The sequence below is a fragment of the Ambystoma mexicanum genome, chromosome 6q (genome assembly GCF_040938575.1).
Source record: "Ambystoma mexicanum isolate Mex_15411 chromosome 6q, UKY_AmexF1_1, whole genome shotgun sequence".
Lineage (NCBI taxonomy): Eukaryota > Metazoa > Chordata > Amphibia > Caudata > Ambystomatidae > Ambystoma > Ambystoma mexicanum.
Window position 1 is genome coordinate 1,110,050,549 of NC_090937.1, and position 15,332 is coordinate 1,110,065,880.

Below are 15,332 nucleotides of genomic sequence, written 5' to 3' on the forward strand. Positions count from 1 at the left end.
ATCCGTTGAATTTAATATGGAAGCGGCAGTTCATGATCATATGCATGGCATGCAAGAATTAACAACCGAGGTGCAGAATTTAAAGGCGGAAAATGCTGCATTGAAACAATTAGATTTGTCCCGTGATTCTACCACAAAGGAAAGCGTACTACTGGGCGGCATTGTAGACAAATACGCTGGGTCTGCAAAAACCCTTCGTGGATTCCTTGATTCCCGTTAAGTCCACTTTACCTTTAAGCCCTACTACTTTTCAACTCCCAGGGATGAGGTGGGCTTTATAATATCACACCTCTCCGGAAATGCACTAACCTGGGCTACACCTTTGGTCAATTCTGGAGATGTCCTCCTGGATGGTTACGACGAATTTATACAGGCCCTTAAGACCATGTTTGACCACCCAGAACAGGTCTATAGCGCCCAGGAACGTCTACTTGATTTTCAGCAAGGATCCCAGGACATGCTTACGTATGTAACTCGATTCAAACAATTGTCTAAGGAAGCGTATTGGTCTTCACAAGCAAGTTTTACCCTTTTCCGAAGGGGGTTAAATGAGGAGATTAAAGACGAATAAGCCAGAGTGGCTCGCCCAAGTTCATTCCAGGCCCTTATGGATCTTGCCATTCAGATAGACTTTCGTATCCAGGAAAGGAAGGCAGAGAAGAAAAAGTCCAAGATGCCCTTCGAGAAGGTGTCCTTAGAGACCTCATCGAAATCTGACCCTACTCCAGTCTTTGTCAACGATCCAGAACCCATGCAAATAGGGGCTTTCCGTGGACCCATATCCCCACAAGAGAGGATGAGAAGGATCCATACGGGGTTATGTATGTATTGTGCCTTGGATAAACACCTAGTTAGAGAGCACCCTCTAGCCCCTCCACGGCGTTCGGGAAACGCCAGCTCCCGATCCTAGATGGAGCAAGGCTTTCAGAGAGAGATGTTTGCTCCACATCTATTCCATCCTTGAACTCTCCTGGACAGAACAGCCTAGTGATTCTACAGGCCTTCCTATCGCCATACAAGAATGAGACCTACAGCATTTTGGCCTTGGTGGATTGTGGGGCTATGGGAATATTCATTGATCAAAATTGGGTCTATAGCCACCACATTCCATACGAAACACGAAGCATCATGCAACCTGTGGAGGCGATCGACGGAAGACCTCTCACTTCAGGACCTATAACCTTGCAGACCAAAGAGATCCAACTCTCCATAAACCATCACCAAGAGGTGATCAAATTTGACATCATTAAGTCGGCTCATTATCCCATGGTACTGGGCATGCCCTGGTTACACAAACACAATCCATATATCAACTGGTTCCTCAAAAACCTTGGCTTGGAAGGTTTGGTCTAACTTGGCGACATCTTATAGTAGTGAACAAAGAAAGTAGTTGGTACAATCAATACATTAAGTCCATGGAGTCGCGTCTCACCAGGTCTGGGGTTTAGCCAAGTACAAGACCCCTTGCAAAATGGTGTAAGGTATAAGTAACCTGGAAAGAGACTGCGCCTAATTTTTGCAAATTGGTTTTATTTCTCGGAATATTGCCCTTGTAGTTGATGACACGTGTTTCGGTCCTCCAAGGACCTTTTTCAAATCAGGGCTATTGATTAGTCTTAACATTATATAGTCATCAAACAGACAGAAAATGAAAACATAAGCAAATAGTCACATTGGTAGACATGTGTATATATCCAAAAATAAAGTGATGATATAGATTATAAGATTAAGTATGCATTGAAAGAAAAAATAAATAAACACAAAAGTGCATGAATGTTAGAAATAAAAATAAATGTGTGCGTCTTTTACGGATCAGACCAGCAACTCCATTTATGCGTGTCTTTTTTCACGCAAAAGTGCATTGCGAGTCTTCGTACGTGTAAACGCTTTTCCATGTGGAATTTCACACGCGAAAGTGCACCTTGAGTTATTAGGAGTGCGAACACTTTTTTACGTGTAGTTTTCACTTAACAGACTTTGATATTTAAGAATACGTGCAACTTTGGCACACTTCATATGCAGGTTACGTTTATTTTGCAGTTGGAAACCGAATACTAAGTGCATTTTTCACTATCTAGTTTTCATATTAGGGTAAGATAAGAGTTTGTTTATGATATGATTTTTCACTTACAGGGATTTACCCTTTTGACATATGGAAGCTCATTTTTCACCTTATGTGACAGGGGCATCTTACATGACTACAAGGTAACACGCTTCTCCATATATTCTGTGACATGAAAGAATATGAATGACCATAACAATGTTTTTATTGTAAATGCAACATGTATCATAACTAACAAAGACTTTGCATCTATTTTTCTCCGAATCTCACCCCTGCTTTCTCCAACCCCTATTCCCCATCCAATTATTGTCTGGCTTTTTATTTTTATTTCTAACATTCATGCACTTTTGTGTTTATTTATTTTTTCTTTCAATGCATACTTAATCTTATAATCTATATCATCACTTTATTTTTGGATATATACACATGTCTACCAATGTGACTATTTGCTTATATTTTCATTTTTTGTCTTTTTGATGACTATATAATGTTAAGACTAATCAATAGCCCTGATTTGAAAAAGGTCCTTGGAGGACCGAAACACATGTCCTCAACTACAAGGGCAATTTTCTGAGAAATAAAACCAATTTGCAAAAATTAGGTGCAGCCTCTTTCCAGGTTACTTATACCTTACACACATATATCAACTGGGCAGCAGGATCCTAGTTTCTTGGTTCTGAGTTTTGCATGTCTCACTGTCTACTCCTGGATTCCTCGACATCTTCTGAAAACACACCAATAGACCAGCAAGGCCCACTCATGGTTTCTAATATCATACAGGTTCCTAAGGCCTATCAGGAATATGCTGATGTGTTTTCAACTGCTATAGTCCAGGCCATACCCTCTCACAGACCTGAAGACTGTGCTATAGATACAGAACCTTCAGCAGTGATTCCTTTTGGAAGGATGTTCATTCTATCCGAACCGGAAAAAAGGGCCCTTTGAGAATACTTGGATACTAACCTTGAAAATGGCACCATAAGACCATCTAAATCCCCAGCTGGAGCTTCTTTGTTTTTTGTTCCCAAGAAAGACACTAAAGAGCTTAGACCTTGTCTTGATTATCGTGGATTAAATCAATGCACCCTCAAGGACCGCTACCCCTTGCCCTTAATCTCTGATATCCTGGAAGCGGTGAGAGGAGCTGTAATCTTCACGAAATTGGATCCCAGGAGTGCCTACCATCTGATCCGTATTAGGGAAGGAGACGAACGGAAAACAGCCTTTAGAACATCCTTTGGTCACTTTGAATACTTGGTCATGCCCTTCGGACTTGCTAATGCCCCTGCGGTCATCCAACGTTTTATGGATAGGGTGTTTTCTGACATGCTGTTCCTCTTCGTCATCGTTTACCTGGACGATATCTTGATTTACTCCAAGGATCTTCTAAAGCATGAAGAGCATGTAAAGGCAGTCTTGCAACGGCTACGTGAACACAAACTCCTAGCTAAACCCAAGAAATGCCTTTTTCATGTCACTTCTGTTCATTACCTAGGATTTGTCCTTAGTCCAGAAGGAATTGGAATGGACAATTCAAAGGTAAAAGCCATACTATCTTGGCCGGTTCCCAATTGAAACGGATTCAATCCTTCCTGGGGCTTGCCAATTTCTACCGGAAATTCATACCGTCCTTTTCTGAAATAGTTCAACCGATCATTGCTCTTTTGAAGAAAGATACTCCCTTTCTCTGGACCTCAGCTCAAGACAAGGCATTTCAACGATTAAAAACAGAGTTTACTCAAGCCCCCATCCTAGCTCAACCCGATATTAATCGACCATTCCTAGTGGAGCCGGGTGCCTCTAACTACGCCATAGGAGCAGTGCTAAAGCAGGAATTCGAGGACAAATTGGAGCACCCCATTGCTTATCTTTCACGAACCCTAACTCCCAGCGAGACTCATTATTCTGTCTTGGAAAAGGAGCTGTTAGCCATCCGCCAAGCCTTCACAGAATGGCGACATCTACTTCTGGAAGTTAAACATCCTGTCCAGGTCCGTACGGACCATCGAAATCTCCACGTTCTACAATCTTTGGAGTGTAGGAACAGTCGTCAAGCCAGTTGGGCTTTCTTCTTTGCCCAGTACCAGTTCCACATCCATCATGTCCCTGGATCACAGAACATAATTGCTGACGCCTTATCTCGATGTCCCGATTACGAAACTCTTGAAGATCGGGCTTATCCAAAGATGTTTCCCCACACAATCTTTGTAGCCCAAGCAGTCAGTCTCCTGGAAGATATTCGAAGGCAAACCCAGTCCTCTGAGATCTGGAAAGAATTCATGGGGAAAAACAAAATCGGTGGAGTCTTGGAACTAAAGACGGGTACCTGTTCAAGCACAATGCCCTGGTCATTCCCACACAGAAGCTGCAACTACGGATCATTAACCTCTGTCATGACACTCTTCACTCTGGGCACCGTAGCGTCATCAACACCCTCCGTTTAACACAAAGCCAATTTTGGTGGCCTAAGGTGAAAATTGACGTTCAACGGTACATTCAAGCCTGTGCAGTCTGCAATCAAAACAAGCATGATAAGAAACTGGCAGGTCTCCTATTTCAACCTATGTTACCTTCTAGGCACTGGGAATTCATCGCTACAGACTATCGTGGAATTACCTCCATCTAGGGGCTATACAACTATTATGGTCACCATTGATTTATTCACCCACATGGCCCATTTTACACCCTTATACAAGCTGCCATCCTCCTCAGAACTCGCTGGCATTTTCCTGGAACATATATTTCGCCTTCATGGACTCCCTTCCCAGATCATATCAGACCGAGGACCTCAATACGTCTCACAATTCTGGAAACATCTATGTTGCATTTTAGGAATCCAACGTGCCCTCTCATCAGGATACCACCCACAGACTAACGGAGCTACGGAACGTGTGAACCAGACCCTGGAACAATACCTTCGTTGTTTCGCCACCAAGGTACAGGATGACTGGTCGCTCCTTATACCCGTGGCTGAATTCGCCTACAATAATTCTGATCACTCGGCAGTCAAGACCAGCCCTTTTTACTGCAGCCAAGCATTCCAGGCGTCAGTTCTACCTTCCATTCTCCCACATCCCACAACAGTACCAACCGTCAACTCCTGGATTGAAACTCTCATCAACGTACACAAGGAAGCCAAACAACATTTAGAAAAGGCCTGAACACACACTAAGCGTTATGCAGATACCAAAAGAAGACCAAGGCCTTCTTATGCCGTCAGTGATCAAGTCTGGCTGCCCTCGAAACTACTGCCTCGACATTTACGACCAAACAAACTGGCCCCCCGATATTATGGCCCCTTTTCCATAAAGGAAATCATAAACCCAGTCTCATTCCGGCTCAAGTTGCCAGACTCCTGGAAGAAGATTCATCCAGTTTTTCACAATTCTTTATTAAAACCTTACATCCGATCCTCCCGGAAATCCTGCAGACCCAACCCTGTGGTTGTGGACGACCAGCTGGAATATGAAGTTTCCAGAATATGCGACTCCAGGTATAAACGGGGTCAACTCCAATACCTGGTCGAGTGGAAAAGATATCATCCTAGTGAAAGAACCTGGGAACCAATTTCTAATCTGAATACCCCTCGATTGCTCAGAAGTATCATCTCATACACCCGGGCAAACCTGGCGGAACAGGTTTTCGGAGGAGGCATGCTGTCATGATCCACAGAAAATGCCCCTGTTGGGCTTCCTGGTCCCTATCACAACGGGGCTTGCACTCCTGGGTACTCCCAACATGGCCGTCTAACGTGGTACGCCTTCCACCAGCCTCCACGTCGGACGTAGCGTATTCTACAAATAGACCACGCCCCCGCGGCCCGCGCCTCTCAATGCTATCGCTGGTAGTGGCTAGACGTGTGCTCCGTAGTTCGCTGAACTATTCTCCTCTTCCTGGTTCCCGTACCCTCTAAATCCCATCTCCCTTCCTCCCTCTTCTCTCTACCTTGCTTCCCGGATTTCGTGTGCCGTCTTCGTGTACACCTTCCTCGTTTCCTGGACTTCCCGGAGCCTCCGAGTATCCCGGAACACTGAACGCACGCTGTTGCCAGAAGAGGCTCACGCGGGCTCGTACAAAACCCGATCCGTGCGCAAGAAGACTCCTCCCAAGAAATCATGCAAGGATCGATCTCAGGTGGGAAAGGGGGAAATCCGTGACAGTTGATAGGTGATTTAATGAGTCTGCATCAGAGATATGCATTTAAGATGCAGGTAACATTCAATCCTGACAGTTGGCTTAACTTTCGACTTCTCAAAAGGACTAATAAATGTTAAGTGTTTCAGAACACACACATTGCATCCGGGATGCTCTACTTATAATGGCTCGGAAAACACAACTCATCAGTGCTGTTATACATGTGATAGCTCAGAACACAACTCTCCAGGGCTGCTATGCTTGTAATGGCTCAGAATAATCGCACAATCGGGACTGCTATACCTGTAATGGGTCAGAAGTACAACACGCAGATCCCATGAGGACCGCTATACTTGTAATGGCTCAGAACAGACCCATCTCATCTGGGCTGCTACACTTGTAATGGCTCAGAAGAAGCACGTCCCATGAGGACTACTATACTTGTAATGGCTCAGAACACACAGCTCATATGGGCACTTGTACTGGCATACAGTGTTCGTAAAGCATCTGCATTAAGCGAGTGCTGCATCTGGTCAGACAAACCTTTAACTCTATAATTCCCAGCTGAATGGCCAAAAGAATGTTTGCACACATCTAAAAAGGAGCACCCAATGGTAAAGCTACACTGGATTTTTAAATAGAAAATAAATATTCACTGTTTTGGATATTTATTGGTGCTATGTTAAAAGACAACAGAAAAACAGGACAGGAAATCTGAACCTAAGCAATATAGGAGAACAAAGGTGGGGAGGGGGCGAAGGGACAGAGAACATACTAGACAATCCAAAAGAGGAATTTCAGCAACAGGAAGAGAAAGCAATGAGCCACATGATAGGGCAACAAAGAAAGTGAGAAGGGATACAGAGTTAATAAAAGGACAAACACACAATTTGAGTGAGGAATAGAAGCAGGGCCGAAGAGACATTTAGAGACAGTAAAATAAAACACAGATCAACAGCAGGTGGGGAGAGCTGGAAATAGAAAAGCAAGACTATATAGATAAGGGCAGCCCAATAGCATAAGAGACAGTGCAAGAAAGATAATCAAAAGGAGTGGCAACCACAACCGAGAAAATGGAAGAACAGATATAGCCAGAGTAATGAGATGAGAGAGGAAGAGGAGTTATGGCAACCGATACAGGGAGATATAGGAGGGAAACAGCAACAATAGAATGCAGAGATGGGAGAGGCAGAGTGACAGAGAAACAGACCGCAAAACGTGACAACACAATACTTAAGGGTAGGAGGCAGAGCGTCAGAAAGGGAGAGACAGGGGAAACAGAGTAGCTAGTGCAGGAGAGATGGGCACAAACATGGAGTGGCTGTCAAGCAGGTAGTGCCAGGCAGCTAACAGTAGGCTCAAGAAGCAGAGAAGTGATGCTCGTAGAGTGAGGGACTTGATTTATGAATCACCCGATTTAACTAGCTGGCATTTTCAGTAGCCCTTAACAGAGTTTCTGCTCAAGTATCATGAAGATGAAGCTGGGTAGTATGCATCTATAAGGTTATTGTGTGGGGAAAATGTTTTCCACCGGTGCAATACATTATTTAGAACCACTTTGAAATACAGCTGTTTTGTCACAAATGTTTTTGAACAATGTTTTCAAACAATGTTTTCAAAGAAGGTTTTAATTTTATGTACAAATTGGATAGTTGTCAGACACTTTTTATTCTCTCACGAAAGTGGAAACTCATTTTTACACTCTTGAAATTGGATTTACTCTCCAATTCTAAATATTGGGAGTAAAACACTCTTACTCCAAAATCCGATCTGGAGCACTGATTGGAATACAATAATTATAGGTGCGCAGGCGATGCGAGCGTTCTGCAAGTCAGTGGACACCTGTTGGTTTGTCACAATTATAATCTAGGACACGCCTGCTGCACATCCCATCCTCTGGCAGGCCAATAAAATCTCCAAAGACCACTGGGTCACCCAATCAAATCAGATATGGATTCAATCATAGAAGCACTGTCCGATTCTGCATTATTTGTCAAAGAAAAAATATACCATGGGTGAAGTAAGATGTGAAGGACAGCACACAAGAAACAAACTGACATATGGCCCAGTCCCTCACTGGATTAGACACAACGTCCCTCTACATCTTGCATCTACAGAAGGCAGGCCTCGAGATTGTACAATCCTCACTCAATTAACATTTCACAGCGGGAGTTGAATTTCTCAAATCATTCATCTGATGCACCCAGATGAACCATCCTGAGAATGTTTTCAGATTTAAGGATTAACTTTTCCATCAAATAGAAGGACAACATGTTTGGTCAATAAGAGCCCCCAGCAAAGCTATTATTTATATGCCGAGATTTTTAAGCAATGATTCAAAATTGATTACTTGCATCACCACAATGGTTTGGGAAAAAGGTTCATCAATGACATGTTCATTATTTGGGAGGTCACAAGGGAAAGGATTATTGAGTTTACACAGCTCCAAAGATAAAAACTGGATCAATTTCCTAAAGACACTGATGTACTTAAGGTAAGCTCATTCTCAAAACCTACCTACATAAAATCGCTCTTCAATTATGACAGCTTCCACCCAAAAAACATGCAAGTTAACACTATGTCCAGATTTTCTGACTGAACAGTAAAAGCCCTACCAAATGTTATACCCTCCAGGCTGGTCATAAGCGCTAACAAAGGAGCTGTGAGAAACCCAAAGGTGTCTCTCTAGCTAGTCTCCAGGATCTGTCATCCAGGTGACCAGGACACGTTCATAGCTATTGGATTCATTTCCTGGCGGAGGACTAGTAAGGGAGTATCACCTGGATGGAGGGACCTTGGGGAGTGAGAGCGGGACACTGAAGGGTGAGACGCGATATCCCTCTCATTTTCCTCATCCTACCACGTAGGACATTTTGAAACACTCCGCCCCCCCCTTTTTCCACACGAACACTTTTGCACAATACAAAAAACAATGGACCAACACCAGGGCCGTTTTCCTGACGTGTCCCAATACTAGGGTCAGACAAAGTCAGGAAATAGACCTGAATCAAGCACACCTGACAGCCCTTTCCCTACCCCACAGGGATAAAAGGTGGAGCACAATTGCACAAGAGGAGCGAGGCAGACAGCATCCAGACCCAGCAGTTCAAAAGGAGGAGAAAGGATGCAAATATCGAGAGGCTGACAAGGAGAGACACGACCTTGCCGTTTTCGACTTAGACCTGCGAAACCTCTGCAGAGGGAATCGTATCGCCATGGACAATAGCACAAGTGTCTTGCAGCAGATGTCAACGGTACACACAGCATGCCTATGCTGATAAGCCGGAGCGAGGAAAACTCCTGCTACCGTGGTACCGACCTAGACTTCAGATCCAAGGAAAGTCAAGCGATTCATCACAGCCGGTGAGTCGAAGGGTGAGTCGAAGGGAGAACTGATAAGAACCAGGCTGTGTTGAATGAAAGTCGCAAATTGCCATATGAAGAAGAGTTCAAAGAACTGTATAGGTGTTAAGGGAAGACCATGCAGGATTTGCTGCCCTTACTTTCGCAAGAGTTTGTCGGTCTAAGACTTTCAATTGGTTTATAGTCATAATATCGAAAAAATAATGTCGAATTACAAAAATGTCGAAAAAAAAATGTCGAATTCAAAAATGTCGAAAACACATACATATAATAGAAAAAGTCATTAATTCGAAAATAAAATGTCGAAAAAAAATTGAAAAACCAATGTTAAAATAACTATGTAAAATGTCACACATACTAACGTTTTTTATTGGGGGGGTCCCCCCCCTAACCCCCCATCCCAAACCCCTACCCCAACCCTCCACTCCTCCCCATCCCCCCAACACCCCCCATGGATGTACCTTTAATTTTTTTTAAAAAGTAGTTAATAAAACTTTAATTAAATAATTAATTATTAAAAAAAAAACATCCCAAACCCCTACCCTACCCCCCCTCCTCCCCATCCCCCCCACTCACCATGGATATACCTTTAACCATTTAAAAAAATTATGTTTTATAAAATTTAATTAATTATTTATTTAAACATTAATTCGAAGAAAAAAAAATCGAAAAAAATTCGACATTTTTGTAATTCGACATTTTTATTTTCGACTAAATATTTTCGACATTTTGACTTTCGACATTATTGTATTCGACATTATGACTGGACACCCTTTCGATTGTATGTTGATTTTGCTCGACGACCTGTTTGACCACTTTGACCTATCTTGGCGGCTCTCCTACGCCCTTCTGGTATCTATAGTCTTATTTGACATGGGATCGACCAAGGTAGCTTGAGTCAGCACCCCTGAAACAAAAGAAAAATTTGCATGTATGGACAGCAATATATGTGCTGTAGTTTCAGGGAAATACCCGTCCTGATGATGGCCATATGAATGATGAGGCTCATCTAGCTCAACTCCAAATGGCCGAAACACCTGGTGTAGACACACTATTTCCCTGAAACTACAGCACATATATTGCTGTCCATACATGCAAAATTTTATTTTGTTTCCTTTAAAGTGTTTTATGTTGTTTTAAGAACCTTGTTTTGTAACCTCATACCATTGAATTGTGCATTTTTGACAAACCCCCACACAGATTGGGTTTGTTATACACACACTGTCTTTATTTTTGCCTGAAAAACGCCTTGATACAGTGTGTTGAAAACATATTCTTGTTTGTTCTGTTGTGGTCCAAGAAACCATTTTGATGTCTGTTTCTCCCTGGAATTGTGCTTTTATGTATACCACTCACACAGTTCCAATATATAAAATAATTGTGTCTGAGAGATTTTTCTCTACGATATAACCTCTATGAGTATTGTCTCATTGAAGAAACGGCAGAGTTTACAAAAAATTGTGGGATTTCGCATGTATGAGCAATAGTGTTCTTGAACCTATTCACTTGTGTGCTTTGTTCTTGAGTTGTTTCAGGACCACGAGAATGAACTGTGTGAAACTGAACAAGCTACGAGTCTGCGATTCCATTGACAAGGATGAATCAAAAATCATGCCAAGTGATGTAGCCTAATCCAGTTCTTTAATAGAACCTTTCATCAACGAGGTCTACACACCTGGGAAGCTTCTTCCAGAGAATTTAAGACGAGGGCACAAATACTACTTGTATTTTGTCCTGGTTTAGGTCTAGACAATTTGTAGACATCCAATTAAAAATCTCCAACAGTGGATTGTGCGAAAGCTGCATTATCCTCAAAATTGACCTTCAAATTGAAAACCATTTGTGCATCGTCTGCGCAATTTGGGAATGTGTCTCCTAGATTCACCATGAGATCATGTAGAGGTTTCACATAAGCATTAAAGAGCAGGGGTGAAATTCAGGATCCCTATGGTACCCCACATGACCACCCCAGTTGTCGACATGAAATCCTTAACCTTTACTCTCAAGATTCTCCTGGTGGGAAAGGCTACTGCACCATCAGTAACTGAAGCTGTGTTCCTAAGGCAGTTTAAAAGAATATTATGATCAAGGGTGTCAAACGCTACCGAAAGGTCCAGCATCATCAACGTGGTCCCCATTCGAGAACTTCATGAGTGTATCCATTAGTGCTATTTCCATACTCCGTTGAGACCGAAACCCAGATTGTCAGTTCCTTAAGAGCGCACCTCTTTCCAGGTGTTCTTTAAAATGAAGTTTCCTGGCTTTACCTAATATTATCAGAAGGAATGGAACATTAGATATTTGTCTGTTGTTGGATGGATTATCACAATCTAGTGAGGACTTCTTGAGGAGCTCTGTGGCCCAGACCTGTTTCAGGCTAGTGTGAACTGAAAATGTCCTAAAAGAGGGGATTAGGAAGCTTGCAACTATTGGGGAAGGTATATCAACACATGTTTTAATGACTTCGAAATTACCGGGAATCAACCGGATAGTTATATGATTTTTTAAGTCAGCTACATAGAGGTCTCTAAAGACTAATGGAACTGGGTTGCTATAACCAGCTAGGGATGGTGATGTTAAAGCGCAATGAGCCCCATTGGGGATGCAGCAGGGAGTGTTCTCTAGACTAATATACTCAGAATTAGTGCTAATATTCGAAATATCCCCTATAATATTGCTAATTTTGGTTTTAAAAAAACTTTGCATTTGGTTGAACCATTCCACCCTATCCTTTTACCAAATGATGTGCTAAATGAAGAATGTTTGCAGCACAACCTGAGCTGAAACATATTGGAGATCTAACATGCGCACACAATAGCCAATTGTGTTGGGGTGCATACAACTTTACAACATCAATTTACCTCGGGAAATCAGGCCCTGGGTGAGCAGCATGCTTAATGTTGAAAAGGGAAGGGCTGCAAAAGAAAAAGCAAAATCAACACATGTTCACAGCTGGCCATATAATGAAAGTGTCCTATTACAAAAGTTGCAAATCACATTTATTGTCACAGATTTGTAACATTTCTTTCAAAACACAACCAGCAACAAACACCATATTTATTTGACTTTCTTCCAAAAGCTTCTGCATGTTAACAATAGCTTAGAAAACTGGGCAAAAGTAGAATTGTTAATAGGACTACCTGATTGTGGGACAATAGGGAAAACAGTTGTACCAAGCATTTGTTATAGACCTTGTGCTTTAAGAAAACACATACACCCAAATGTCTTCATGCATAATACTCAATGTTTCTTTTACATGAGGGATATTCAGCATGACATTTGACATCATAACCACCAGGCACTTTATTATGGTGGTACAACACCTATTGTACTGGAACGGTTTTCAGACGCACCGAACTCCCTTTATAAAGAATCTGCTTCATTTGTGAGATTTCTAGTCAGTTATGACACATTTATACCCTCCAAGAAACATTTGCATTTGCTTTATAAAATCTGGTCCTAAAACACACAAGCTTCTCATTAGGCCACTGTTAGGAATGATTAATAGTAATTATGCTTGTGCTGCTTTGTTTTGTGGGTGTGTGCCCGCTTGCAGAAACTGTGACCACTGCAGTTTTAGTAGAACACATCTTTGATCACAGGTAAAAACGTATGCGAGTAAAGAAAATACAAACGATAAATTTCATAGGGACTTTACAATGCATATCTCTTGTTTTTCTTATTCCCATGACACAGTGCCAGGCTGGCCCATATGATATTGTTTAAATTGCCCTAGATAATGTCGAAATCACAACAATTACGGGAGTTAAATAATTTCACCAGTCAGGTCATTCCTGTAGCACGCTCTTAAGTGTCAGCAAATTCAAACAGCATAATAAAACAGGTACTGAACAAGTTGGTGAGCTTATTTTGTTTACACTCAATAGCGATCAAAAATGTAATTGTTTCTAACAATAATGCAATTAAACAGTAAATCCCACAGGCAATACAGGGTATTGGGAGCCCGATGCCCAATTCAAGGGCCCAAGCTGAAGGGGACGGTGCATAGGGAGGGATGAGGGCCATAACTTATGGTACTGCCCTGGGTGAACAGCCTTATTACTATTAGCACCAATTAGTGCTGGCAGACACCATAGATCCCTGCACTACTTCCACACCATTGTTTTTGGTGAATGTTTGTGACGCTTATGCCACAAAATTGCCGAAACCATTGTTACAGAAGAGAGAGCAGGAAGGGGGATTCTGAACTGAGAATATCTGGTTGGCATAGCAACCAGCAATGCTACGGCATAAAAATGCCACATCACTCAAGTTTCTCTTTCCAAACTCCTCCACCATACTATCCAATGAGGAGTTCCCCAACAATACTTGTTCCAATCAGCAGCTTTCTAAGAATCAAGTCAGGTGGCGGCTTTCCATTTGCTAGCCAGTCAGTGATCTGTAAGGTTGTAGGATTGGGCTATTTATGTCTGTTTTCTGCACAATTGGCTTATTTTGCACACAAATTGGCTAAAGCAATCCCATTTGTTTGGGTAATTTCAGGCAGATGTGGGGTTTGGGTTACTTTCAACTGCAGATCTGTTTTTTTAGTCCTGCCGAGGCTGCCTCTACATCCACCTACCCAGCCAGCCAGCCCTCGCCATACCCACTCTCTCTAAGCCCCACTCTCTCAAATCACACTGAGCCCCACACTCTTTACCACCACCCAACCCACTTAACGTGTGCAGCTTGCGTTTTGTTTGCGATATACAAGCTAGCGTGTGAGTTGGTGGCAAGCTAAAAATCCCTGTGCGGAAGCTTTATTAAAACAAAAGCCTACAAGCAATAACCAAGCCAAGAGCATTTAAAAACTCAATACCAATACAATAAATGCTCCTTAAGGTGAGAGGGGAACATTGGGGAACCCAAAAGCTGTAAGACTTGCTACTCATATGTTGTGAAGTACAGATCACCAATTGACATAAGCACACATTGCCAAGACAGAAGCAGAGAGATACCATATCCTGGTCATTATTTGGTTGTTGGTGTAGAGGGGAAAGAAAGGTGGCACACAGGCTGACCTTCTGGAGAAGGTTATCCAGACGGAGCGCAGCATAGTTCCTCGGGAGTCCTAAAGAGAACTAATGCGATTCCTTGTTGAAATTGGTTTAAAAATGAATGCCAAAGAAACATTTTGAAGTTGTTGTTCTAAGTTGGAAGCTACCACTGAAGCATACTTTGTTATTTTGTGAAGCATTGAGCGGGCAGGCAAGTATACTCGTATAACAGGTTGTGGAAGTAGAAGGCCTGGTACAGGAGTCAAACAGGTGATATTAGATAAAGTAAACCTGCTGTGGAGGAGTTACATATCTCAGAAATTAAGCTTGTGGCAAATCATCCTGACAAAGAATATTATTGTTGTTTATTTGAAGACAACCAATGTGAGACTTAAGCCCAGGAGGAGTTGGAACATACTATTTATTTTGGTGCATCATTAAGTCAACAGAACATTTTGTTATCAAGTTTAATTCCTCAAAACTTTGTTGAAACTTTGTGGTAAATCATCTTCAAAAGTGTCTGAATTTGTGTGGCAAATCAGGATTTCCTGATTTTCTTTCGAACTGAGGAGCAAAACCTTGCTCCGATCTGTGGGAGGGGAATTCATCTAGGATATGAGAAGAGACGAGGGTCATATTGGGAATTTGATTACATGCTATATATATTTGTTGAAATGAACTGCCCTGCATTTCCTTATTGCTTTATTGAATGTACTAGTGTGAGGGACATATCCTTTTGTTAGAGAGTTTCCTTTGGTTTATTTTAGTCAGGGTAG

At 42.2% G+C, this 15,332-nt stretch overlaps 1 protein-coding gene across 3 annotated transcripts in view; it reads right to left on the reverse strand.

The window, feature by feature from the left end:
- The window catches only part of OCIAD1 (OCIA domain containing 1), a 700,525-nt gene that overhangs the window by 454,383 nt on the left and 230,810 nt on the right, over positions 1-15,332 (reverse strand). For all 3 annotated transcript variants that reach the window (XM_069631688.1, XM_069631689.1, XM_069631690.1), the window contains one exon: positions 12,421-12,474. In XM_069631688.1, coding sequence (XP_069487789.1) covers positions 12,421-12,474 — 54 coding nt within the window. The remainder of the gene's footprint in view (positions 1-12,420; positions 12,475-15,332) is intronic.